General features: G+C 45.5%; 2 protein-coding genes across 14 annotated transcripts in view; one reads left to right on the forward strand and one right to left on the reverse strand.

Annotated features, from left to right (window-relative positions):
- The window catches only part of Dnai1 (dynein axonemal intermediate chain 1), a 68,557-nt gene extending 54,074 nt beyond the window's left edge, over nucleotides 1–14,483 (reverse strand). For both annotated transcript variants that reach the window (XM_075967459.1, XM_075967460.1), the window contains exon 1: nucleotides 14,231–14,483. In XM_075967459.1, the coding sequence (XP_075823574.1) occupies nucleotides 14,231–14,257 (27 nt within the window). In that variant the 5' untranslated portion in view covers nucleotides 14,258–14,483. The remainder of the gene's footprint in view (nucleotides 1–14,230) is intronic.
- Nucleotides 14,484–14,712: 229 nt separating this feature from the next.
- The window catches only part of Fam219a (family with sequence similarity 219 member A), a 58,024-nt gene continuing 46,178 nt past the window's right edge, over nucleotides 14,713–26,558 (forward strand). For 4 of the 12 annotated variants that reach the window (XM_075967468.1, XM_075967474.1, XM_075967469.1 and 1 more), the window contains exon 1: nucleotides 14,715–15,050. In XM_075967468.1, coding sequence (XP_075823583.1) covers nucleotides 15,024–15,050 — 27 coding nt within the window. In that variant the 5' untranslated portion in view covers nucleotides 14,715–15,023. Of the gene's footprint in view, nucleotides 15,084–26,558 lie in introns of all 12 variants that reach the window. The other 8 variants (XM_075967466.1, XM_075967467.1, XM_075967472.1 and 5 more) reach the window with 4 other exon arrangements.

Below are 26,558 nucleotides of genomic sequence, written 5' to 3' on the forward strand. Positions count from 1 at the left end.
CTCTTGTCTACAGAGCAGGGGAGAATATCAGTGCCCACCTCACAGAACATATCCTCTCAGGTAGCACACAAAGAATGCTCATCCAGAGCCCAGCACCAGCAAGTTCTGAACTATCCATTAATGTAGACTTTCTCTGTCCCACCAGCCATCTCCCAAATCACACGGAGACTTTTTAGTTACGAACGCTCAGCCTTAGCTTAGGCATATCCCGCTAGCTCTTATAACTTAATTTAATCTGTTTTTCTTCATCCATGTTTTGCTTTGGGGCTGTTTACCATTCTTTCATTCTGTAAGTCCTACTTTCCTGCTTCCTCTGTGTCTGGCTGCCTGGAGACTGCCTGGCTAACTGGTCCTGGGCCTCTTCCTCTATTTCTCCTTTGTTCTCTCTCAAGCCTAGATTTCTCTTCCTACTTAGTCTCTCTGGCCACCAGCCCAGCCTATCCCTCTACTGCCTAGTTATTGGCTGTTCAGCTTTTATTAGACCAATCAGGTGCCTTAGGCAGGCAAGACAAAACAGCAACACATCTTTTATAGTTAAATAGTTATTCTCTTCCACAACCATGAGTGGTGATATAGGTTTTACAGCTGTTATTACTATTACAGCACAGTCTGCTACACAAGGCAACCAGTCTCTCTCTGAGGGCAGATAACTGAAGAGTGTGTTGTCCTGGGCCCAAGAAGCGTGTCAGGGAGTAATCTGCAAATCTCAGGGTGTCACAGTAAGAACAATGATTTACATTATAAAGAATCTTTCAATTTGCCACACATTCTTGAGTACACAATCCCATCTGACCCTTATAACAATACTTAGGGATAGATGTTGTATTTATCAGTGTTTTTTTCTGAATCTAGAGATGCCACCATATGAATTTTCTCCTTTATTCTGTTAATGTCAAGAAAGACTTCGGTTTTGGTTTTGTTTGTTTGTTTTCACATTAAACTGATTTGAGTTCTTCGACATTCTCAAGGCAAACCACACTCGATCTAATATGTATTTTGGCATGTTGCTGGAACAGCTTTAATAACATTTTGTCAAATCTTCTTTTGCATTGATGTTTCTAAGAATCAGTTCACAACTTTCTTTGTGTATAATAGTTTGGTTTTGCTACCCGCCTTCTGCTACATCATCGTTCTGTTTGTAAAAGGATACTGTGTAAGACTGGGGTTTTGCCGTTTTGTTTAGTACTGCTTGATTTGAGACAGGGTCTCTTTCACAATGACCATGCTGGCCTTGAATTTTGTTCCTCCTTCCTCAGCTTTCTGGGTAGCTGGGGTTATAATTCATGCCACCAAGGCAGGAAAGTCTGAAGTTCTTTGTTCCCAATCATTTACACCTAAAGTTTCGTTTGGGGGAGGTTTTAAATCATGAATTCAGTTTCTTTAATAGATAAGGGTATTTTCCATTTTTTCTTACATCAGCTGAGGTGAATTATATTTTTCAAGAAGTTTGTCCATTTCATATATGTTGCATAAAGTTGTTAATAATATTCTCCTACTATCCATTTAATATCTATAGGACCTGAAACTGGCTACTGTATCATTTTAAAAATCTCACTAAGGCGTGATAATTCTTTTTTAAAAAAAATCAACGTTGTAGAGCCCAGCCACAATGGATACACCAGCAACACAATAACTCGTGCAGCTACGGCTCGGGGAACATTGTGGAAGGGGGGTGGAAAGACTGTGAGAGCCAGAGGATCAGGGAGTCTGCTGTGAGACTGGGTCTCTAGTAACATCAGAAGCTACATGTATGAAGTCTCACTAATATGACTGCCTAGACATGAGCTGAACAAGGATAACAACAACAGACATGCCAAAGAGGATGGGGAAGACCTCCAGGCCTCAGCTCTATACAAAGGAATGCTGAGAGCGGAAGCAAGTTTTCCCATCAAGTACGCACCAATCGGCTGGCCACAATAAAGTGGTCAGTCCTGTATGCATACAGACGAGCAGCATCATACAGACCGAGAAGGCTGCGTTTGGGAATGTATATGTATACACATATACGTTTATGCATGCAATAACAATTAATGAAAAAGAGGCCATCAGTTTGAAAGAGAGCAAGGAGTGTGAGAGGGTTTGGAGGGAGGACAGGGAAAGGGGAAATGATGTAATTATATTATAATCTCAAAAACAAAATAAATAATAAAAATCAACTTTATTACTCCTTCCAAAGACCCAGCTTCTGACTCTGCTAAACTTTTTCTTTCCACGTTTCTCCAAAACAATAAATTAATTCATCAAAAAAACACAGATGTCAAATAAAAACTGATTCAGTTACTTTAGATTTGATTTGGTTATTTTTCTATGTTCTTTAATACTTTTACTTGCATTTCTTTATCTATCTCCTTATTTATTGTCACAGCACACATGTGGAGGGCAGAGGGCAGCTCGCGGGAATCAGTTCTCTTCTTCCACTGTGTGGGCCCAGGAGGTGAACTAAGTTCATCAGGCTTGACAAGTGCCCTGACCCACTGAACCATCTCACTGGCCTCTTCCTTTCTTAAAGGTTAATTTTATTTTTATTTATGTGTGCATGTGTGCTGGTATATGCATTGAATTACCTTGGAAGTGGAGTTATAGGTGGCTGTGAACTGCCTGATATGCATGCTAGGATCTGAGTTCAGGTCCTTTGGAAGGAAGGTAGACACTGCACCCTTGAGCACCTCTCCTTGCCCTCCCCCACGCTCCCCCCACTCCCAGCATGGGGCTGGAGCAATGACTCAGCAGTTAAGAGCACTGGCTGCTATTCCAGAGGACCTGAGTTCAATTCCTCGTACCCACAACTGCCTGTAGTTCCAGTTCCAGGGGATCCAACACCCTCACATGGACATGCATACTGCAAAACAACAATGCACATAAAATAAAAGTAAATAAATCATTTTAAAGGGGGTCTAAGCCTTTCTTCTTTTCCAATAAAGCATTTAAAAAGCTATAGAGGCCCCACTCTAGCAGCACCCCACAATTTTTATAGTATTTATTACCTCCAGTTAAGGCATTTTCTAATTTCTCTTGGTGTGTGTGTGTGTGTGTGTGTGTGTGTGTGTGTGTTTTGTCCATGAATCATTTAGAAGTTTAATGGTTTAATGTTTGGAAATTTTGAACATATTGCTTAACTCTATTTTGTCTAAATTATGCTTAAACGTTTTGTCCTCAGTGGATATATTAAATTTCAATTGAATTTTATTCAATTGAAACCTGCAGGAGCTTAATCTTTAGAAACATATATATTTTTTTAATTTATTTATTTATTAAGGATTTCTGCCTCCTCCCCGCCACCACCTCCCATCTTTAGAAATATATTAAGGCTATGTTTAATCCCAGTGTACAGTGGATCTCTGGGAACAGTCTGTAGTACTTGAGTGTAATGTTCTATAAATGTTAATTAGGTCAAGTTGGTTGATGGTACTGTTCAGACTTCTGTACCTCTCAATTAGTGAGGGAAGAGTGCTAAAAATCTATACTTATTTCTCCGTTTCTCTCTCTTTAGTTCTGCCAATTCTTAATTCCCTTATATTTTGAGGGTCTAGTAATAGATGCATATACTTTGTGTTTTTCTTCTTTCTTAAACGAACCTTTAATCATTATAAAATGGAAATATTTCTTATTTTGAAAGTTACTTTGTGTAACAAAGAAAGCTGCTTATACTTGCCACTTGCATTGCATGCTGTCATCATCATCATCATCGACAGGGCCTTAGGTAACTCAGGCTGGTCTTGAACTCACAATGGAGCCACAAGACTGGGCTATTCTGGATCTTCCTGCCTCTACACTAACTCTGGCTTACACAGTACATTTTCCCATCTTTTGTACTCTCTTTATGTCTTTACATTTAAACCCTATATCATGTAGGCAACATACAGCTTGAGTTTGAGCTTTGTCCCCCAGCCTGATCAGCTCTACTACCTCTTTGGTGAAGGTATTGATTAGTGTGACTATCTTTGCTTTGTCGCTCTTCTCTCTCTCTCTCTCTCTCTTTCTCTCTCTCTCTCTCTCTCTCTCTCTCTCTCTCTCGCTCTGTTATATTTCTTTTTTGTTTTCTATTTTTTCATCATTTGATTTTTATTAATCCTTAGTAATTTTTGTGGGTGTGTTGATTGAGAAAAATCTTCAGTGGCCTATTTCATTTTCTTGGTTGGTTTTTCATCTGTGCCTTTTTGCACAGTGTTTATGTGTTTATGTCTGTGTTTGTTGGAAGGTCTGCAGCATGTGCCTTCTGCCAAGAATAACTTGCTAAACCAGGTGTGGCCGTGCACTCCTGTAGCCCAGCACTTGGGGTGTAGAGGAGGGATGATCTGGGGGTCAAGGCTGGTCTTGAGTACATGACAAATTTCTGGCCACCCTTGGCTATATCAGACTGTCTCAAGAAAGGACAAAGCAACAGAAAAGAACATCAGGCCACTCTACACTTCACAATGCAGTTACTGTCTACTAAGAAGGCTCATCATACCACTTCACAACGTAATAATAGTGGATTTTGTCTTGTTTATGGCAGGGTCTCAAGTAGTCAGGCTTACACTTGCACTTCCAATACCGGACTGCGTTACTGAGCCCACTCGCAATAACTTCACCTTTCACTTTTTCCATTTGTCACCACTACCTTTAACCTATATGGTCATATATTTCATTTCCACATAGATTATGGGTCCCACATGATAATATTAATAATAATTACTTTTGCAGTGAATAATTCCTCGCCCTTTAAAAAATTAATATAAGGGTGGGGGCAGCATGCCTTTACCAGCATGTTTCCTATTACCAATGTGCTCCTGTCTTGATGTGTGACGATAATAAATCTCTCAGCTTTGGGTCACTTGAAAAGATGTTTCATCCTTTTCTGAGGAACCCTTTTTATTACTGTTTTTGTTTGCCACTATTAGTGTGTATGCGTGTGGATGTGCACACAGATGGAGGTCAGGAGACAACTCTTGGGAGCCAGCTCTCTGCTTCCACTGTGGGCTCTGGGAACTGAGCCTAGGCTGCCAAGCTCGCTTAGTGAGAGCTTTACCCTCACAGACATTTCACTGGCCCTGTTACTTTTTCTTGAGAGGTGTTTTGCTGGATAGAGAATTCTGGGTTAATAGTAATTTCTTTCAGGGCTTTAAATATATAATTGCCTTGTGTCTGGACTCCATTGAGAAGTAATACATAATTTATACCGCTGTTCACTGTATGCAATACGTCTTCCTCTCTTCCTACACCCACATCTTAGATACTTTGATTCCCCCCACCTTCCTCTGAAACGACAAGATCTCTAGAAAGAATCTGTGAGTTGGATGGATTAGAAGTGGCTCCAGGATGTGGCAAATATATAGACTGAGGCAAATGGAAGGGGTGTGGGGTGCAAAAGCCTAGAGCCAGCTCTTTGTTCTGCTCCCTCTGTGCCTTGGGCACTGGGCAGACCAGGGTCATGTCACCTTCAGGGAATTCTTGGGAAACAAGGTGGAAAGGGGCTGAGGGTCTGGTGAAGCAGCAAGAACACAAGCCAAGGCCAGGACACTGCCTGGCTTCCTGTGACTAGCGGTGCAGGGCTCTGCAGCAGCACAGAACCCCAAGATGTCTGAAGTGCCAGACTTTGCCAGGCCTGTTGAGCGCAGTCCTCAGGAAACTGCGGAGCACAGTCCAGGGGCAGAGTGAATGGTTTCATTTTTATCTTTGGTTTTCAAAGGTGTTATTATAAGGGATCTGACTTTATTGCATTTATCCTGCTGCTTGGACTCAGTGAGTTTTTCATCATTCCGTAGGTTTCCCATCATTTGGGGAAACTCTAAACACTACTTCTTTCTCTTTTACTTTTCCTTCTAGCAGTCCAATAATATACATATTCCAAGTATACACGTGATGCATTCCCACAGGCGACTAAAGTTCCTTTTTTAAAATCCGTGTTTCCTTCTGTTCTGCGATCTAGATTGTTCCCATTCACCCACGTACCCAGAATGCACCTTTCCGGGCCTAGCGCACTGGAAGGTATGCGCACGGCTGTTCTTCCATTTCCAACAGGCTTACGCCAGACAAACCCAATTGTAAATGAAAAGTGCTGTAAGCCAAACGCATGCACTGCACCTAAGATACCAAACGCATTGCTTAGCAACACAGTCGGCTGTGATAGCGGTCAGGTCATCCAAGTACATTTTCACTTCTGATAGTGTGTTTTCCTATTACTTCTATATTTCTGCTGAGGTTTCCCGTCTGTCCATCCATTAAGACAGTGATGTCTTTCATTCTGTAAGACGACTGCTTTGGAACCTTTGCCTGCTCTCACCACTACCTATAGCTCATCTCTCGCACTGCCAGGCTCTTCAATGCTTCTATCTTCTGCTCCACACACACACACACACCCCAGCCATGACCAAGAAATTGTCTTGAGGCAAAGAACAAGGGTAAAATGTGTGACTTGTATCGGGTGTTTCCTTTCCTGCAGGAATCAATGTCCCGTGCTGCTCATGGCTCTGTGCCTTAAAATGACTGCCTTAGAACCGTGTCCACATTTATAGTAACTCACCCTGGGAGGCAAGTCAGGGATTAATGCTTCAGGATGGCAAGATTACAACTCCCCTATGGTAACATCTCTAAGGGTTATATAGAAACTATACGGTATCTTAAAATTCACACAGAAATGTGCTATTTTTTTTTAAGTTCTACAGTAAAGGCTTTTGTAAAGGTCATACGAGCCCTTTGTAATGTAAATATCAGCCCTGAATGAAGGCATTGGACTAGAAGAAATCTGAGGCCCCTTCGTGCACAATTCATGAGAAAGAAGAGATTTACCAGAAACAACACAAAAGTTACTTTAGTGTAAACCGAGTTATACCTTGCATTGAAGAAAACAATTTTAAAAAGAGTATATCTAAGGCAAACTGCCCTGCTCCCAGCTTTTGTCTCGTGCTGATAACAGACTCCATGAACTAAAGTCGCAAAGCTAAGGCCAGACAGACCCCTTCCCTAAGAGTCTGAACCAGCGCCACAGAGAGAGAGAGAGCTGGTAGTTGGCTGGAGATACTGATGGGAATGCTCAGGGGGGAGAGACCAGCCAGAGCAGGTATGATGAACTAGAACCACACTAAGGTTACAAGGGAGCAGACGTGAAAACACTGACTAGTTGGGAAAGAAGAGTGGTTGCTGAGAGAGGTAGAGAGGCTGCGAGCGATGTGGACAAAGCCATGGATCTCTACACCTGTTTCAGACTGGATGGCTTTCCAACTCCAGTGCCAGGCTATCTATACGTCTATCTATACGTGATGCATCTCTGCGGGATATCACACAGCCCTCCACATAGACACATTGCACATTCTCCCTCCTGCCTCTTTTGAGCTAACTTGAGGACCTCTGTTCTCTTACCTACAATGTGGACAGACTCTGACTGATGATGCTTTGACTTACTTGTTTTCATCCTATGATGAGTGGAAGTGATATGCATTCTGTACAGACAACACTTTAAATTCTGGTCCCTCCCTGTGCCACACCATAGGGTATACTTCCTCCAGATGCTAGGCAGCAGCGGTGAGGCAGAACGCCCAAGCAGCTAAGCGATCTTAAGGGTAAATAACTCATACTCTACAATGAACTGTGTTGCTAAACTATGACGCTTGGTAAGTGATGTGTAGTAAATGCATTCAACTTGCAATATTTTCCATTGGCAGTGGGTTTATATGGCTGTAAACCTATTGAAGAGAAAAAAGCAAAACACCGGTATATATTCCTTAGAATTTCTTATAAGAGTAAAGGAAACGGCTTAAGCATTCTAGGGAGAGAGGCCAAAACCATCACAAAGGCAAGAAGCATAGACATAGGTGTCGTCTATTCAAGGATCCACAGATTATTTGATCTATCTATCCTCCAGGGCTGGATCTGAATACATGCATGGAAAGAACAAGTAAATAAGAAAATAAATATGAGGTATATAATAGAGGAAGAGGAGGAACCTAAGCTAACACCAGAGTCAGGGTCCCTCCTTTTATGCGGGATTGGTCTGCTTTCACTAGGATAAAGGCAGCACGAGCAACTTCTCTAGGCAGCAAGAAGTTAGTGCTCAAAGTATTGCCATACGTACCTTTCCATCATCCGTCATTCCATCATGAGCCACTCATCTCCTGATCCACCCAGTATTTATGGTGCAGGTCCTGGGACAAGAGCTAAAGGCACAGAGCTGGGCTAGCTCCCACTCCCGAGGGCTCTCAAAGCAGGGAGGCAAGATAAATGGAAGACATTAAAACCCAGCGACTCCAAAGCGTGGTGACACTCAAAGAAGTGGAACTAAAGTTTGATCAACAGCTACATTCTTTGCTCCTCTCACACCACCCTGTCAGTGCTCAGCAACTGGGAAGATTGAGCACGCCATACACATTCCTAACTGGCAGAAACTATTTCATGTGGCTTGCGCACAGCTGGAACCAAAGAACCCACATTACTCTTCGGCTGGCAGGCTGTAAAGCCCAATGATAAGCACAAGGGTGCTCTGTCATTATTATTCGAGTACCTGGCATGTCCCAAATCCTAACAATGTGTTAGGCTCCAAAGCGAAGGGGGGGGTGGGGGTGGGGCTGGGTTCTGGCCTCAAACGCTCACAGCTGTTTTGTAATCTGATAATTGCGCATGACAAACCTCAGACCATAACTCTGAAAATAGCATGACTGCAATCATAACAAAATGGAACAGCCATTGGCAAAATTTGTTTTCTAGTTATCACTTCCAGAAGGAATTCCGTAACACTATTAGGGGAAGAGAAGAGAAAACCCTCTCAACTTCCTGCCACGAAACCTCAAAATTACCATCGTCAGCACCCTCCTTTCCTCTCCCCCGTTTCAAAGCAGGCCCCTCCCATCTGTACAGATCCCTTCCCACCTTCTCAGAAACTTGGGTCGTCATAATTCAATTTTTCTCTCCTTTATCTTTAGCTTCTCTCCATCCGGATCTTTTGCCACAGGGCTTAATATATTCAAGTTTTACTTTCATCTTAAAAAGAAATATCCCTGAAACCCACCCTTCCACACCCTCCAAGGACAGAAAAAAAAAAAAAAAAAAAAAAAAAAAAAAAAAAAAAAAAAAAAAAAAAAAAAAAAAGAAATATCCCTGCCCATATGGTCTTCACTGCCTTCTAGTTCACAGTCCCGCTTTTACCTCTGAAGTTGTTCTCTGCAAAGTCCTTAATGAATTCCTAATCCTTGCATCTGAAGGCCACATCTTTGTGGTTACTCCACTGACACTTGAGTAGCGGGCCACATGGCTGGCAGCTCACTCTTTCCCTCAGTCGCTGAAGAACTACCCACCACCCCACTGTCTCGCTTCTTTGGTTATTTCTTAGTCTTCATTTTGGATGCATGTGTGTCTGTTCATACCTTAGATGTTGGCATTCCTCTCACACGTCTTCCCTGTTTCTCCCAGGGTCAATGTGAGAGACACAGTGTGGAACACCCCCTACTGTATTCCCTCATTCACTTAACGCTCAGCCATTCTCTGAGAGTTTCTGACATGAGAGCCACTGTTAGCCTGAGAATACAGCTGTAAACACAAGCATCCACAAGCTCTGCTCCAAGGGGCATACAATCTCACAAGAGACACACAACGACCAAACAATTACATAACCAAATGAATAATCACAAACCTGGATTCACGCTATGGGAGAAAGGAACATACAGCATAATAATGCAGACGTAAATATGAACGACTATGAACTTCAGCCCCATCTTCAGTAACAGGGCAGGAGACATCAGAACGGGTTGTGGGGATTAACATCTGACTTAAAAATCTTGGGATTACATGTATGAGTGAGGATATGAAGACTGTTTGGAACGGAGGGAAAGGCAGGCATGCCTGTAGTCACAGCATTTGGGAGGCAGAAACAGGAGGTTCAGGAGCTCAAGGCCTGCTTCATCTGGGCCCCATGACAAACAAAACAAAATATCATAAATAGGGGATTGCACACACAAGTGAGGTACAGTATTGGTGAGGGAAGAACAGTACACATTAAGTTTTAACGCATGAGCAAGCCTCAGTCCATTCAGGCCCCAAGGGATTATCTAAAAATTGGGACTCTATCCGGAAAACAATGGGAGTCATTAAAAAGTTCTGAACAGGGAATAGCCTAATCGTGTTGGCAGTTTGGAAAGATTTGGGGTTTGGTTTGCTTTGAATTACATTTATGTGTTTATTTATCTATGTGTGTGTGTGTGTGTATGTGTGTGTGCGCGCTCTTGCGGGCACTCATGTACCATATCATGCATGAGGAGGCCAGAGGACCATCTCTGGCAATTGGTTTTCTCCTTCTACCATATGGGTTCTCAGGATAGAATTCGAGTCTTCAGGCTTGATGCCAAGCTCCTCTTTTCCCACTGAGACATCTCATCAGCGCAAATTTTTGTTTTTTGAAGCAAGGCCTTGCTGTGTGCTACCATGCTTAGTGAAAAAAAAAATATTTTTGATGCAGTGTAGAGAATGGATTTGAAGGGGCATGAGCATGTGCGAGCCTTCTGTAGCATTCTAGGTGGGAGAGGTTTATAGATTGGGTTTGGGAATGGGAGTGATTTAGACTGAGAGGTATTTAGAAGGAAGTGAGGTGGAAAAGTCTGGGAAGAAATTACTTATCTAATGCTCTCTTCCAATCTCTCGCCAATCCTGCCCCTTACTCCCTAGTAAGTTTTCATCCAGATCACTATTTCTGAAAGTGTTGCCCCAGGGGGGTTTCTTGAAAGACCACAAAGTTGACTAAATGTAAGTCCTTTTGGGGGGGGGACTTTTATAAGCAAACAATGCAAAATTCCAGGTCTTTTTTTTTAATGATAACCAACTGAGTTATAAAGGGGTACTAAAATTTGTTAGTCATAAACTAAAATTAGCTCTTAACTGGAGTTCACAGAAGACTCTAATTTGGTTTTCTACTAAGAAGTCTGGCTGCCAGGCAATGTTTGGCAACGCTGCAAAGCTCCTGCGCATAACACACACAGCTAGCTGGCATGCTCACCACTTTTAGGAAGGGCAGTTTGTCATGGGGCATTACCAGGGATGTTTGGAGCTGGTCATGGTTTATGGTGCCTGGCATTCATGCATTTTAATTACAAATTATGATTCATGGAGTGCCATCGTGACCGCTTTAATATGGTGTGAGTTATTTGATTAACTCTAGGGGGTAAAAGCATGAGAGGCAAGAGACACCTCTCTGACCTTGTCCCCACTACCTGCCTCTCTGCCTTGCTGAGCCAGAACATGAATAGCAGGTCCCAGCCTCAGGAGCCTTACACTTGCTGTGCCAACCGTCTGGAAGGCTCCCCACTCCCCCGCCCCCAGTGATACCACACCTCCTGCCTTTCTTGAAGGTTTTTGCTCTGTTGTTGCCTCTGAAGACTTTATTTAAATTACAATCATCTGAAGGCAAATGTCTAACTACATCACCCTGATTTGTGTTTCTTCTCGGCACCCACTACTGTCTAACATACCACGTGCTTTACTTATTTATTTGTTGACAGTTTCCCTGCACATGGTAGATAAGCTCCACGAGAGCTTATCTTTTGTGCATGCGTGTTGTCACCTTCTGTGTCACCGATACCTACGACAGTACCTGGCATAGAGAAGACCCTCCGTCTGCAATTACTGCATAAGACGGAGTAGTTACCTCATGAAGTTTTTAACCTCTTAGTACCTTACACCTGGCTCCTAAGCCACAGATGAGCATAGTTCAAACCCAAGTCATTCATAGCCCTGCTGCCAAGGCAGCCACACACCCAGAGCCCAGAGGAGTTCGTTCATACATGCATTTCCAGGTCTCACTAAGCTTCCTGTTATTAGTAGTCTCATCCAGGCTTCCTCCTTCCCATCCATTAAACACACTCAGATGAAAACTTCCAAAGACAAGCTTGTGCATCCAGACTGATATTCGACCAGTTTCTTTCAGTATTAAATATATGCAAGGTTTTAGCCAAGAAACGGAGAGGAACAATGAATGAGAATACATATTTGAGCTTCGCCACAATAGAGTTTATACAGGGGTAGCCATGTCACCCTGCTCTGTTTCCAGAAAGTGGACTTAGTCCTTTGTAGGAAAATAGGAATACTGCGTTGAAACTTGACATACAAGAAAGAAAAAGGAAATTTAGGGCAGGGCAAGGTGAAGCAGATGGCAGCAGACGGGAAAGACTGCACCAGCCACAGGGCAAGAGCAGTTTCAAAGGCCTGAAGGAGAAAGTGTGGATATCGGTCTGCAGGGAGAGGGCAGGTCAGGGTACTCGTGGGAGAATTCTCATGTAGGTAATGTTAAGTCTGAAGTAGACTGGGTAGCAGTCCATTTGGGGTCGTCCTTCCCTTTGAAACAACCTAGTTAGACTTTTGAGACTCTTTAAGAGCAACCGAAAATACTAAAGAGCAGGACGGGAGAGATGGTTCCACAGTCAGGAGCATGAACTGCTCCTGCAGACAACCTGAGTCTGATTCCCAGAGTCCACTTCCGCTGGCTGGCAACCATCTGAAATTCTAACTCCAGGGGTATCTGATGCCTCTCGTCTCAGCAGCCACCTTCACACACACACACACACACACACACACACACACACACACACACAAAGACATGATCAGTGGCATGTCATGAACCGACAGTAAGCTTCTCTCTGTCCTCTAACTATCCTGATCCTGACCTTTCCTCACCACTGTGGGCTTCCAAGGCCTACTGTCCTCCTCCCTGAAGCCTGTCTACTGCTTCAGCCTACATGCCTTCCTCTCCTTCAGTCCCAGGAACTCTTCTCTCTCTGCTCTCTTTACCCTGAGAGTCAGAAACAACATCCCAAGCATGTCCAGTACTAAGTATACCTTAGTATCTAGTACTGATCTAAATTGAGTTTCGCCCAGACAAGATCATGATAAACACAGCCTAACCTTTGGTTACAGCAGACTAGTGCTCATAGTGTACTGAAATACCCTTCCCTCCAGCCGACAGGGCTGAGGTGTGTGGGCCCGTTCACCTAGGTTGCTGTCCTCACTATCTGTTGCCACCTCTTTCTGCTCTCAATGTAACTAGTCATCGATGCTTCCCCTAATGAGACTGGAGATATGCCTCCTGTTTAAAGTCCAAGATGCTAGACCAATTGTTAGGGTGAAGAGGGAGGGAGAGCTCAAGTGGACTAATGCACAGAGACTTTCTTGTAATAGAGGACATATTCTATATTTTGATTGTATCTATAAGTGTACAACTCTGTCAAAACCCGGAACATATAAAAGGATCAATTTTATTACATATCACTAGCTAGACCTTGGTACTTTCAAATTAAAGCAAGCTGCCCATAAACTAAGGACCACCTGCCTTAAGCACCCTACAATAGTTTCAAAACACAGCTCGTTCTCAACATAAAACTAGGGCATGGCCAACACATGAACAGAATAACCTCTCAATGGCTACATAACTCTAAGAATAATAGGCTCTCCAACTTTAGATGACCAACGTAAAAGAAGCACAGGGCACAAGGTTAGTATACAAAAATATGTACCAAAATATGCAAAGTCACAAACATCATGGATACAGATCTGCCCTCCCAATCTCAATATACCTAGGCTTAAAGTGTAGAAAACTTAAAAACAAATGAAGCCTTAAGAGAAGTTAGAAAAGCAATTTCTGAAGGACGGAGTCATTCTTTTATATCCCAGAATGTTCCTTGAGAACCCAAGACTAGCTTGTCATCCGTGGTGATCCTGGGGGTGATTTGATTGGAAACTCCCATGGGAAGGATGACATCTTGCCAGATGACATAGATACAACATTCACATGGCTGAGACTCATAGGGAGGAGACAAGTTTGATGGCAGGGAAAGAGTCTTTCTCCTCCTCTTGTCTGTTTGACTTCTCTCTCAAAACTCCCACATGGCGAATGGCCCCTTGTCCCCACACTTAGCTCAGAGTACTGTACAGCAGAATGCTGGACAAAAAGTCCTTTGGGACAAGAATGAGAGGGGCAATGAGGAAGGGGCTGAAGGGAGTAGAGGTGGAAGGGCTAAGAGAGATGGACTGGACGGGATAGGCCTGTGAAGTGAAGAGGTGGAAATAGGGAAAGGACAGATGAGGCTAAAAATAAAATGACAGTGGGTTCAGGAAAATATGGGAGCGAAGGACAGATTTGTGAGAGAGAACGGGAGAATCAGGTCAGTGGGAACACAAGCCAGGAGTCACAAGAGAGAGAGGCTGGCGATCAACAGGGAATAATTGGCGGTTAAGGTCAGAGGTCATCAGAAGACAGCAGGCCACAGTATGACATTACCTGCTTACGAGTCTGTTTCTGGGGCATTGCTGCAAAAATGGAAAGCACCTCAAACCCTGAAAAAGAAGCCTACAAAATGCTCCCTTTCCTGGGGAGAATTCTCTCCTTCTGGACCACACACAAGAAATGCAGACTCTCTTCCACTTCAATTCCCAGTTACCAGGGTTCTTCAGGGACAGCTGTCGTCGTGGGTCCCCCGCGCCCTTGTAGAACAGCATCGGCTCCTCCCTGACGCGGTTACCCAGCAACCGACAGGCAGCCAAAGCGCAGGCGCGCCTAGCGCCCCCTCCCGGCACGGGGTGGAGGCGGAGCTGGCTCCTCCAGGCTCCTCTGGCTCCGCTAAGCCCCGCCCCCGCAGAAAAAAAAAAGACGTCCTCCCGCCGCGCGCACTGGGAGCTCCCGCAAGTGGGCAGGGCTAGGGCTTCCAGACCCCGCCTTCTCATGAATAATGCAAGATACGGGCGGTGTCCCGGACCCGGAAGTGGAGTTGCAGAGTCACCGCAGTGGCTGAGCTGCTGACAGGAGGCGGCGGCGGAGGAGGAGGCGAGGCAAGACCTGCGGCTCCGCGGGGCCAGTGCCGCGGTAGCTCTAGGCAACCCCACGGAGCTACGCCGGCCACAGTCAGCCCGCGAGCCTCTTGCCGCCTGTCCATCCTTCCATCCGCTTATCCGCCCGACTGGTCAGGGGCGGCCTAGTCTGCATCATCTGCCGGGCTTCTGGGGCCGCCGCCCCGCGCGGTCCCGTCGGCGTCCCTGGCCGCGCCCGGCCCCTGGCCCGCTCGCCCGCCGGCACCATGATGGAGGAGATCGACCGGTTCCAGGTGCCCACCGCACACTCGGAGATGCAGCCGCTGGTGAGGGGGCGGGCGGCGGGCAGGCCAGAGCCGGGAGGGGCGCCGCCGGAGGGGAGGGAAGGAACTAGGCCGTGGGGATTGTGCGAGGGGAGCGCCATCTGATAAGGCAGGGGGAGCCCTGAAAACGCAGTGCCGGGGGAGGGAGTCTTGCAGAGCGAGAAAACCGTGGGAGACTACCTGCGGTGAGAGCGAAGGACCTGGAAGGGCGGAGGACCCGGTCAGTGGAGGCAGAACGCTGTCGGATAGGACAGAGAGAAGCCCGATAGCGCACACCGCTAGTGGGGGGGGGGGGCATCTAGAGGGTGTCATAGGGCATCTTTGCTTTGGCAGCAGGCCCAGAGAATCGGGATGGGAGTGGGTAAGAAAGGCGTTTAGCCTTCGAGGCCTGTGATGCTCAGGGCGAGGGAGAAGGCCAGGAGATCAGTCAGTCTAAAGAGGACTGCAAATAGGCTTTTGCAGAGGCCTGCCCTCCAGTCCTTTATATAAATAGCAAGCTGAATGGGAACCAGGCACCGATGAGGGCAGAGGTTCGGTGCAGGCCCTGGGAATTCCCTTCTCGAGAGAGAGGAGCGCCCCCAGTTCAAGCTGGGGGCATCTGGAATCGGGGAAGAGTGTGCGGTGGCGAGATGTCATCAAGGATCAAGGGTGTCCATGCGAACACTAAGATACCTCCAGAATAGGAGGTGGCGCTGCGCTGGAGCAGCCTGTGCAGACCGGTTGGGAATTCGGAAGAGCCCTTGTCATCTTAGGCCTACGTGCTTGGAGTCTTTGCAGGGCGGGGGATCCTGCCTCGGGTCCGCGGTCCTGGAGTCAGGCAGGAATGATGTCATCGATGCCGGCGCCAAGGGGATGGAAGGGGGAGGGTGATACCGGTTTGTGGAGGCATGGCCTAAAGAAGATGATGCCTGTTGGGCATTGCCCTAGGGTTACCTGGCTGTCATTGGGGCCAGCAAATGGGTAGGAAAGTCAGAGGCCTAGCCAGCTGGACTAGAGAAGGGGGAGGGGCAGAATGCTGAGGCTGTATTCGTTCACTTCACCCACCTTGGGGCCCATGCTGTAAGAGCTAAAAGGAGGCAGGAGAGGCTGGGAACCAAAAGATGTGGATTCCGTGCTCTCTGCTGGCACTGACTTTTGCTCTTCCACCTCTGAAGCTCCGGGGCTCCCTAGGTCTCTTCCCTCGGTGTTAGTCAGGGTGGCCCAGAATAGGTTCTTCTCTTGGGTCTGCAGCTTCACAATTGACAGTATGCTTTATGGTTTCCTAGATAAGTAACTTGCCTATTACAGTAGCTAAGATGGACCAAGGTAGGAAGGTGGGAGCTATGGCAATCCCCATGCCACATAGTTTGCTGGATAATTGGCATCTAGCTGGAGATTCATGGCTTCTACATTTTGTGATATTGGAACAGATTGGGCTTTGTAGAAGTGTACAGCATTAAACTGAGAGAGGTCCTGAAGGACTTTTTCCTACATTGATTCCTCTACCATAAAATCCCCCAGGGAGCAGTCTGTGCTATGAACGTAAAGAAGGACCTTGATTGGGTTAGAACTTTGCTTATAGGCTCCCTATTCAGCTAACCTTGTTTCCAAACTAGAATGCCCTTCCAGTTCTAAGCTAATCTAAGCTAATCCTGTGTGGAAGGGTGGGTGAAGGGGTGGAGCTTCTAGTAAGTCGAATAAAGGAGTTGGTTCTTTTTTCTCATCTGAGGTTCCTGAGATAATAGCTGTTCAAGAAAGAGAAGAAGGGGTAAGGCCATCAGGTTTGTGCAGATATCCTTGGTGACGGTTATTTCCTGGTATTATTCTTTTTTTTTTTTTTTTTTTTTTTTTTTTTTTTTTTTTTTTTTTTGGTTTTTCGAGACAGGGTTTCTCTGTGGTTTTGGAGCCTGTCCTGGAACTAGCTCTTGCAGACCAGGCTGGTCTCGAACTCACACAGATCCGCCTGCCTCTGCCTCCCGAGTGCTGGGATTAAAGGCGTGCGCCACCACCGCCCGGCCCTGGTATTATTCTTAATCACGGGTGGAAGACTCCTGAGCTGTTTTGGTTTGTGTGGCCCTGAAGAAGGAGGAGTTTGCGGTGAGGGGGTGCTCATTAGGATAGCTGTAGCTGCTCACACCCTTTTTTGAAAGCTAGAGTAGTGTGCACGAGAAGACTGTGTTGAGGTTGAGTGAATCTTAAAGAAATAACAATATAGCCCAACACTTGTGGGTCATAGACCCTGTTTCTTGACTCTGCTCCTATATTCAAGTCTAGAGACACCCCAGAATCCTTAAGGGCCCTTTATTCTGTTGAGAGCAGCAGACCCTTGTGTAGCCTTTCCCCCAGGGACCTTCATTTGGGTCATAAGGAATCAAGGTACACACCACAGAAGGAGAGGGTAGAACAATTTTGTGGGGTGCTTAGGGAAAGACCATCAAAAGCAGGGTCCCAGGCTCAGATGCACTTGGGATGTCTTCCACTTTTTGCTGTTATTTATAGTGACCTCTAGGAAGTCTCTCATTCTCTTTGAACTGGTTTTCCATTTACAAAAATGAAGACAAACTATTCATTTAATGTTTAAACAATAGTTCCTTTTTGGAGCCTATCCTGGAACCAGCTCTTGTAGACCAGGCTGGCCTCTAACTCACAGAGATCCACCTGCCTCTGCCTCCCAAGTGCTGGGATAAAAGGTGTGTGCCACCACCACCTAGCAAACAATAGTTCCTCATTCTCCCTTCCAAAGAATACCACGGCGTCTGATATATTGACTCAGAAAATTGATTTACCAATTTGACCATCTACACTGTTTCAAATGCTACACAAGGTATCAGGAATACAGTGATTAGCCACATAAGTTTAGATGGGGCCATGCCCTGCTGGAACACACAGTTCGGTAAAAAGCTTATTTCTCTAGCTCATTCCATGAGTGAGCTCCCTGAGAGCAGAGTGAAGTCTGCCTCCTTAGACCCCAAGAAAAAAATGGAAGCTCCATTATTGGCTTCGTTGCCCCTTTCAGGACCTGTATGTATGGACAGAGGCCTGTGTCTTGGGCCCCATCATACAATAGCCCTCCCCTAGGAGAAGCATCTTTTTCTTTATTTTTACTTGAAAGAGAAACTCATCTTGAAAAAGAGGCTTGGGGGAGTGGCAGCCCTTGAGAGAGAAGGTGCAGCCAGTAGATCTGGGTGTTTCCAAGGTGCTAATTTAAGCATTAGCTCTCAGCTAGTGGGAGGCAGAGGAAGAAATCCCTGCCTTGTTGTTGCTGCTGCTATTACCACAGCTGCCTTGAGCCTCCTGTGTGGGGTGGGAGTTTGCCCAAAAGGAGTGGCTTCCCTTCTTTCCCTATCATGCCAATTATTTAATTGGCCTGGATGCATCTCAGCAGCTGAACCAGGTCCCAGCCTATCTCTGGGCTCCCCAGGGTCTCTTCTTGTCTCCTTAGGAAAGAGACAGGAGCTCTTCTTGATGATCTATTCCCTGGGCTCTGCTCCTGCTGTGTCTGTCTTTCAGAAACTTTGGGATGACCCATTTTGTGTGACAGCTGTGCCATACACCTCACTGATCCTGGGGAACTCCCTGCTTCCCAGGGCTCTGTTGAGCAATTGAGTAGTATTTGGGCTGTTATTGGTATGAGTGGCAGCCCTCTGGCCTGTTGTCTGTTCAACTGTTTGGTGCAGCCACACAGTCTACATCTTGGAAGAGATTTGTTGCAAGAAAAACAAATAGAGCTTTTGAGTACTTAATTTCATCAAGCAACTCTCTGCCTCCTGTGCAGTTGGAGGCATAAGATACAGAGTGGCATATGGCAGCAGACGTGGTCCTTGCACGCTTGAGAGAATGCTAGTCTGGCCTCACTGAAACCAGATTACCCATTAACTCATTTGTTTAGTTCATGAGTGTTTGCTACATGTCTGCTCAGTCCCTGGTACTTAAAGGATGCAGAGACTAGTAACAGCTCCAGGAGAAGGATGGGCTCAAATGATAACAGGAAAGTTTATAGGTATATGTCAGCATGAATAGCAGTGCATGGTGATCCTGAGAGTGAGAGGATGCTGCCATTCTGACTTTTTGGCTGTTGGAGCTGAAAGAGGAGTTTGAGACTGCTGTTACCTGTTGAGTCTAAGGGATGGAGATTGCCAGGGCGTCAACTCAGTGACTGGGCCATATCCTGAAAGTGGAAGACAGAGCATCACAAAGATAGTAGATGAGCATTTTGGAAGACTAGCCTATATGTCTGCTCTGGTCTATGTGCCTTGTAGTCAGATGGCTTTTCAGTTAAGGGTGGATTCTCCCAGTGTGTCCATGTGGCTCCTGGAGAGAGGACATCCCTCTCCATCTTCCTCTATGGAAAACTGGGTTTGGGTTTGCCAGAACCTTAGTCTTTACATACACAGCTCCTTCTCAAAAAAAAAAAATTCTAAGAAAGAACCTAGATGCTGGGCTGGGCTCAACAAGTAGATTCTCATTGTAGAAGTATGCCCAGAGCAGGGTTGTTTGAGGCACCATGAGCACCACAGGAGAACCAAGAAGCAGGGCCCAGTGCCCAAAGATGGGGCTCTTATCCAATGGTAAGGGAGGACTTCACAGAGTCAACACTGCTAACCAGCTCTTCGAAGAGAATTAGGAACACAAGTCTGATGTGGTGCAGAAAAGGCAAGAATTCCAGGCACCAGACATGGAAGAAAAAAATACAGAGTACATTTGGGATGAATTAAAGGCTGTAACTAAGGGCAACAGATCTGAGCTTAGGTTACTCTAGTGGTGAATGAGAGGTTGGAGGAGGTGAGGCTGGAGGGTGAGATGTCAGTAGGGAGGTGGGTGAAGAGGATGAGGCTGAACTAAAGCAGATGCAGGGTGAGGGAGGGGACAGGTGTGAATAAAATGCCAGGGCAGAAGATGGAGCCTCTTTAGAGATGGGTGGAGAGCTAGGGAAGCAGAGGCAGCTCCATGGTTTCGGATGTGGACACTTGGATGGAGGAGGGACCACCACTAACCATCTCAGGAAATATGAAGGCCTGGCCCTCTTTAAGGACTTCTTGTAATAAAGACTGCGTCTCTTTTTCTTTGCTTGACTCCTGAGATTATGGGGAACTCAGGAGTTCTAGAAAGCCAAACATGATGACAGTGCCCCTAGCTTCATAGGGTCCCCAAGACAGCGCCTCTGAATATTTCTGACAGTGAGTCCTCCAGCCTCACAGGGCCCCCGAGTACAAGCTCCTCTGAATATTTCTCCCCTGCAGCCTACTTTGCCCAGTACAGAGTTGGTGGCAGCAAGAAACCATAGTGGGATTTTTATTGTTTTCTAGACAGAATCCCATGTTACCCAGGGTGGCCTCAGACTCAGTAAGTCGCTATAGACAATCTTGAACTTCTGATATTCCTGCCTCTACTATATACGATCTTGAACTCCTGATCTTCCAGCCTCTGCCTCTGTGTGTAGCTAAGAATATAAATCACAGTACAGCTAACAGTGACCTTGAACTTTGGATCCTCCTCCCTCCACCTTCGAGGCACTGAGATTCCAGTGTAATCTGCAATCCTCTGACCTGGTATAAGTTTCTGGCCTGACTTATCATCTGTTTGGTCAGATTTATGGTTTTGTTTCACTGGTTTATTCTACCATGAATGTGTGCATACCACAGCATCATCCACAAGAGTCACAAGATGAAAGGGCATATATATGCCTCCCTTTTCTTAAAGCACTTCATACCCTGCAAGCTGGATTGATTTGAAACCCGGGTACTACTCCTTGCAGCCAAGGGATGCCGAAGTATTCATTCACAGGCCCAAGAACCCACTGCTGCTAGCCCTGTGTGAATAGGAATGGAAGGTAAAGACTTCTTCCCTTGAACCTCATTAGCTTCTGGGCCCCACTGCCCTCCAAGAAAGGACAGATGGAAGGCTAGTTATGTACCTCAGTTGGCAGAGCGCTTGAACAGGAAACCCTGGGTTCCATCCTCACCACTGCACAAACTGGGTGTAGTAATGCTCACCTGTAATTCCAGCACTTGGGAAAGGGAAGCAGGAGGATCAAAAGTTTGAGGTCATCCTGGGCTACATGATGAGTTTGAGACCAGCCTGGGCTACATGAGACTCTATCTCAAAAAAACAAAGAAAGATAGGTTGGAGAGATGGCTTCATGGTTTGAATGTTTGGCTCTTCAGAGGACCCATAGTTAAGTTCCCAGCACCCATGTTGTGTGAGGCTCACAATGACCTGCAACTCCAGTTCTAGGGCATCCCACATCTTCTGGCTTCCACAGGCATCCACATACATTCACACAAGCACATAACCACACACACACAAAGAGAGAGCAGACGGAACCTTGTCCTGTTTTTTTTTGTTGTTGTTGTTGGTTTGTTTTGGTTTTGGTTTTGATTTTTTGTTTTGGGTTTTTTTTTGTTTGTTTTTTATCAGCTTGACACAAGCTAAAGCTATTGGAGAGTAGGAAACCACAACTGAGGAAATGCCTCCCTGAGATTGGCGTGTAAGCAAGTCTGTGGGGCATTTTCTTAACTTGTGATCAATATGGGAGGACCAAGTCCATTGTGGGTGGTCCACCGCTGGAGAGATGGTCCTGGGTTCTATAAGAAAGTAGAGAAAGTAGGCAGAGCAAGCCATGAGGAGCAATCCAGTAAGCAGCACTCCTCCATGGCCTCTGCTTCAGTGCCTGCCTCCAGGTTCCTGCCCTGACTTTTCTTGGAGACCGAGAGTGACCTGAGAGTTACAAGCTGAAATAAGCCTTTTCCTCCCAAGTTGCTCTGGTCATGGTGTTCATCACCGCAATAGAAACCTAAGACAAGCCTTGTGCACGGAAAGGGCTTAGCTGTGCTGTGCCTTTCAGCTGACTGTGGGGAAACTGGTACAAGGAGCTCCCTAGAGAGCTGGGGATGGAGAATCAGACCAAAGCAGATACCCAGAGTCTGGTTGAAGTCTGGAGCCATTGTTTCCTAAGGAGGCTGGTGGAATGGGTCTGTAGTCCCAGCGCTGGAGAGAAACAGGTGATCCCTGGAGCCCACTGACCAGCCACTCTAGGCAATCTGTGAGCTCCAGGTTCAGCAAATGAGCCTGTCTCAAAAATAAAATGGAAGTGGTAAGGGAAAAACCAACATTTATCTCTGACCTCCAGATGTGCTCACACAAATGTATATACACACTGGCATGCACATGTGACCCACACGAACATACCCAAGGGGCTGGAGAGATGGCTCACTGGTTAAGAGCACTGGTTGCTCTTCCAGAGGACCCAAGTTCAATTCCCAGCATTTTCATCAAGTAGACTCAAAACTACTTATAACTCCTCCTCCAAGGGTCCCAATGCCCTCTTCTGGCCACTGTGGGCATCTTCACACACATAGCAGACAGACACACACACACAAAATAAATAAATAAATAAATAAATAAATAAATAAATAAATAAATAAATAAAATTTAAGAAATAAATCCTCAAAATTCCATTAAATTTTTTACTGAATTGCTGAGCATGGAGTGTACACCTTTAATGCTAATGCTAGGGAGGCTGAGGCAGGAGAATCTTGCGTTTGAGTTCTGTTTGGAATACACAGCAAGCTCCAGGCCTGCATGGGCAATATACCAGCACTGTATGGAAAAAAAACAAAAAACCAAATAACACACAAACTGTGAAGTGAGAATCTATATATTTCAATATATAGTTACTTTTATTATAACTACAGTCAATCTGTGAGTTATTTACAGTTCCCATATTAATTATATATAAAGAAACTAGTGATAGCCATGACTTAGACTTAGAACTGCATCTCCTAAAGTATTTTGTTAATAATATTGATCCTTTGGGATACTTAAGATAAAAAAGTCTTCTTACCCAAATTCCTAGGAAATCACTACCTACTCTGGCCTGCTAGAGTATCCACTAGCATTGAAAAACCCTGCAAAGTCCTGCTGTAAGGCAGCATCTCCAACTGTGTTAAGTTCAACCTTTCCCATACTATGTAGCCTTGGCTGACTTCCCGCTCCCCCCAACACACACACACAAAAAAAAAACCATAGCAGTTTGCCTACCTTTGCTCTCGGGTGTTGGGACTGAAGGAGTATACCACACCCAGCCCAGAACATTATTTTTAATGTTATACTACTCACATCTTATCAAGCCAAACATGTTTTATTCAATTGTCTCTAGCCTCTGGTTTAGAAGAGTCTGTGTTCTGATCTACTTTAAATGTATATTCTTCTCTGTTCTTTAATTATTATTTTTAAAAGTCTGTTTATCTTATGTTTATGAGTGTTTGGCTTGTGTACCATGTGTTTGCCTGCAGGGATCAGAAGAGGACATCAAATCCCCTGAGACTGGAGTTTCAGGTGATTGTGAGCCACTGTGTGTTCTCTGGGAGTCAAACCCAGGACTTCCACAAGAATAGCAAGTGCTGGGCTGGAGAAATGGCTCAAGTGGTTAAGAGCATTGCTTGCTCTTCCAAAGGTCCTGAGTTCAATTCCTGGCAACCACATGGTGGCTCACAACCATCTGTAATGAGGTCTGGTGCCCTTTTCTGGCCTGCAGACATATACACAGACAGAATATTGTATACATAACGAATAAATAAATTAATTAATTAAAAAAAAGAATAGCAAGTGCTTTTAACCACTGAGCCATCTCTCCGGCCTCTTTCCTGTTCTTTTGAGCCTTTCTCAGAAGCCACACCATCTTACCCAGTGTGAGGCCTAGTGGATATTGTCAGCTTGACTCAGGGCCTGACTTATGGCCTTGTGATCTTTGGTAGAGAAGCATGTGCATAGCCCTTGTTTTTTTCATGGTTTGAGGAAAAAAATGACTTTTCTTTTGTTCAGTTTTGTGAGTAGTTTGCTTTTACAAATTTATTGAGATATAATTTATATTTTGTATGCTTTAACCATTTTAAACATTACTTTTAGTTCTAGCTTGGCTACCTATGCCTTAGTTCTGTTTCTCTTTTGGCCTGTGGGCTATGATTTGTCCTTTTATGTTCAGCGAGACAGTATGGAAAATAAAGATGATAGTCCAAATGTCTTGTCAGGAAGAATGCTGTTGGGATCAAAACAAGAAATGAATCCCTGCTTTAAGAGACGTGCCGGGACCTATCTGAAGCCTTATTAAGTGCCCTGCCTCTCGTGTCAGCCCAAAGGGTGTTCCTGCACAACCACGTCACACCCTCTTGGTCTCTATGTGACACAAAGCATGGGTGATAAGTCCAATGCTGACTGAACTGTAGTGTCTGTCTGGGGCAATGTGTAGGTAGAGCGTGAGAAAGAGTCCTGGTATTATGGGAAGAGTGACATTATTGACTTTCCATGTCTGTCATGGTCTTCAGTGGGAGGAATAGCACTTTCGATGCTCTGCCCTACCATCCTGGCTTCCCTTAATCATCATCATTATCCTGGGCAGACAACACAGGAAAGGGAGACTCTGGGGCTGGGAGCCTGCTCAGCAAGCTGTCTCACTGAGACTGCAGTCTTGTCACATAGGTACTTACGAACTGAAAATTGACCTTTCCTAGCCCGGCTCCCTAACCAGATCTGCAGCGTTAGGTCTTGAAGAATATGCAAAGTTAATGGTCCTTTGGGAATTGGTGGGCTAGGTGAGAAGGTGGAACCCTCACTCTGCCAAGCAGATGAGAAGGAAAACGAAGCAGAATGAGGCAGATATCTCATTAATATGAGGGGCTGGCCTCACATAAAATGAAATAATCCCTTAACAGGAGCACAAAGAGCCCCTATTAGCCTCAGGATCTTCCTGGTTTTACTCCAGGCTAAGGAGACCCTAGTTTTCCTTCTAGGATTTTGCTGACATATCCCCTACCTCCCCCTCCCCCCACTCCACCCTACCCCGGCTGTCCTAGCCACACAAATGGATACTTGGAAGGTTTTCCACACAGTCCTGTCCGTAGGATCTGAGCAGCCCACATCACCGTGACTACCACTGTAGTTCATGATCTCTTTCCATAGCTCTGCCTTTTGTCGTGTCAAACTTGGAGCATATTTGAAATATGGTGGCCTTTTTGTTCACAGTGTAAAATCAGGAGGCAAACCTGGAACTTCATCATAAGATGGGCTGACAGGCAGTCAGGTGAGGGGCCACAGGGGCTGTGGAAGGGCAGCTTCATACTATCAAGAGCTACATCAATTGTGGGATGTAAATCTTTTCTGTTATTTTGTTTTTTTTTAAAACAGGTCCTCACTCTGTAGCCCATGATGACATGGAACTCATTATGTAGCCCAGGCTGACCCCAAAGGCATATAATTCTCCTGCTTCAACTTCCTAAGTATTAGATTACAAGCATGTGCCTACATTCCTAGTGCATGTAATAGAACCATTATTCTCGGAAAGGTAGTTATCTGAGTTCATCAAGGTAGAATCAAGGTAAGGCTGTGTGATTAGATTGGTGAGGTAGACCTTCAAAGAGAGCTGGTGCCTCAGAGGACAGGAAGTTAATACAAGTCTTCCATTCGAGAAGCCACTAGGAAAGCTAACTACTCTTGGCTTACACGGATGGAAGTATGGAGTCAGATCCTAGGAGGAGATGGTTCTCTTCTATCCTGTTCTGCTCTGGTCAGCATTGTCTGAAACCATGAATTCTTTGCTCTCATCATCCAAGAGAGTGACAAAAAGAACCAAAATCATGTCATGTGAGAACAGCTGAAAGAGCTGCAGCTGTTCAGGCCGTGGGGAAACAGTCTCAGAGAGCAGAGCACATGACTAAGGCTTCGAGTCCTCACTGACTGGGACTGGGAAAGGAAGGTTGGATTTCAAGCTATCTGTGACTTCTCACAGAAGATGCAGGGCCACTGGATGGGAGCATGAAGGGCTGCCTACCCCTTCCCTTCCCCATTGAATGGGAGCATAAAGGGGTGCATATCCCTCTCTTCTCTGAGGTAGTGGCTCTTAAGCTGGCCAGAGGCCAAGACACCTGGAGACACACTGCTCTTTGGAAAATGCCATGCTCTTTCCAAAATAAGCAGCAGGAATTGTGCTGGAGCAGAAACCTGGCTGAGTGAGGCCGTCATGTTCCCGACACTATGAGCAGCACTTGGTTCCTGTGAGGAGCTTCTGCTAATCTCTGTATTTTGAGGTCTGTCCTCCAGGCTCCATCTTTTCCTGGCCTCCCTTTCTTTCTTTCAACAAGATGTAAGCATGCCTTCTTTCACCCTGGTGTGGGATTTTTGTATAAGGTGTTAGGCCTACCCTAAATTCCTTTTTAAGAGAGAAGAAATGGATTTCCCAAGCACTTGACCCACACTGGGAAGGGGTTGGGAGGGTTCTTGCTGTCCATTGTGTACTCCTGTATGCAGGGTCTGAAGACAGAGAATAGGCTTGGCTGTTCCCAGGGGCCAGCCTAGCATTAGCCTGGCCAGAACCTGGTCCCAGGCCCAGGGTATCCCCTTTACAACTTGAGGCCTAGTTCAGTTTTCTATATCAAGCACCACGTGAGGCCTCTAAACCAGCGTCATCCCTCAGAGCTCTTCATTTCTTCCATTCATGCCAGCCCC

The sequence above is a fragment of the Microtus pennsylvanicus genome, chromosome 3 (genome assembly GCF_037038515.1).
Source record: "Microtus pennsylvanicus isolate mMicPen1 chromosome 3, mMicPen1.hap1, whole genome shotgun sequence".
NCBI classification, from domain to species: domain Eukaryota; kingdom Metazoa; phylum Chordata; class Mammalia; order Rodentia; family Cricetidae; genus Microtus; species Microtus pennsylvanicus.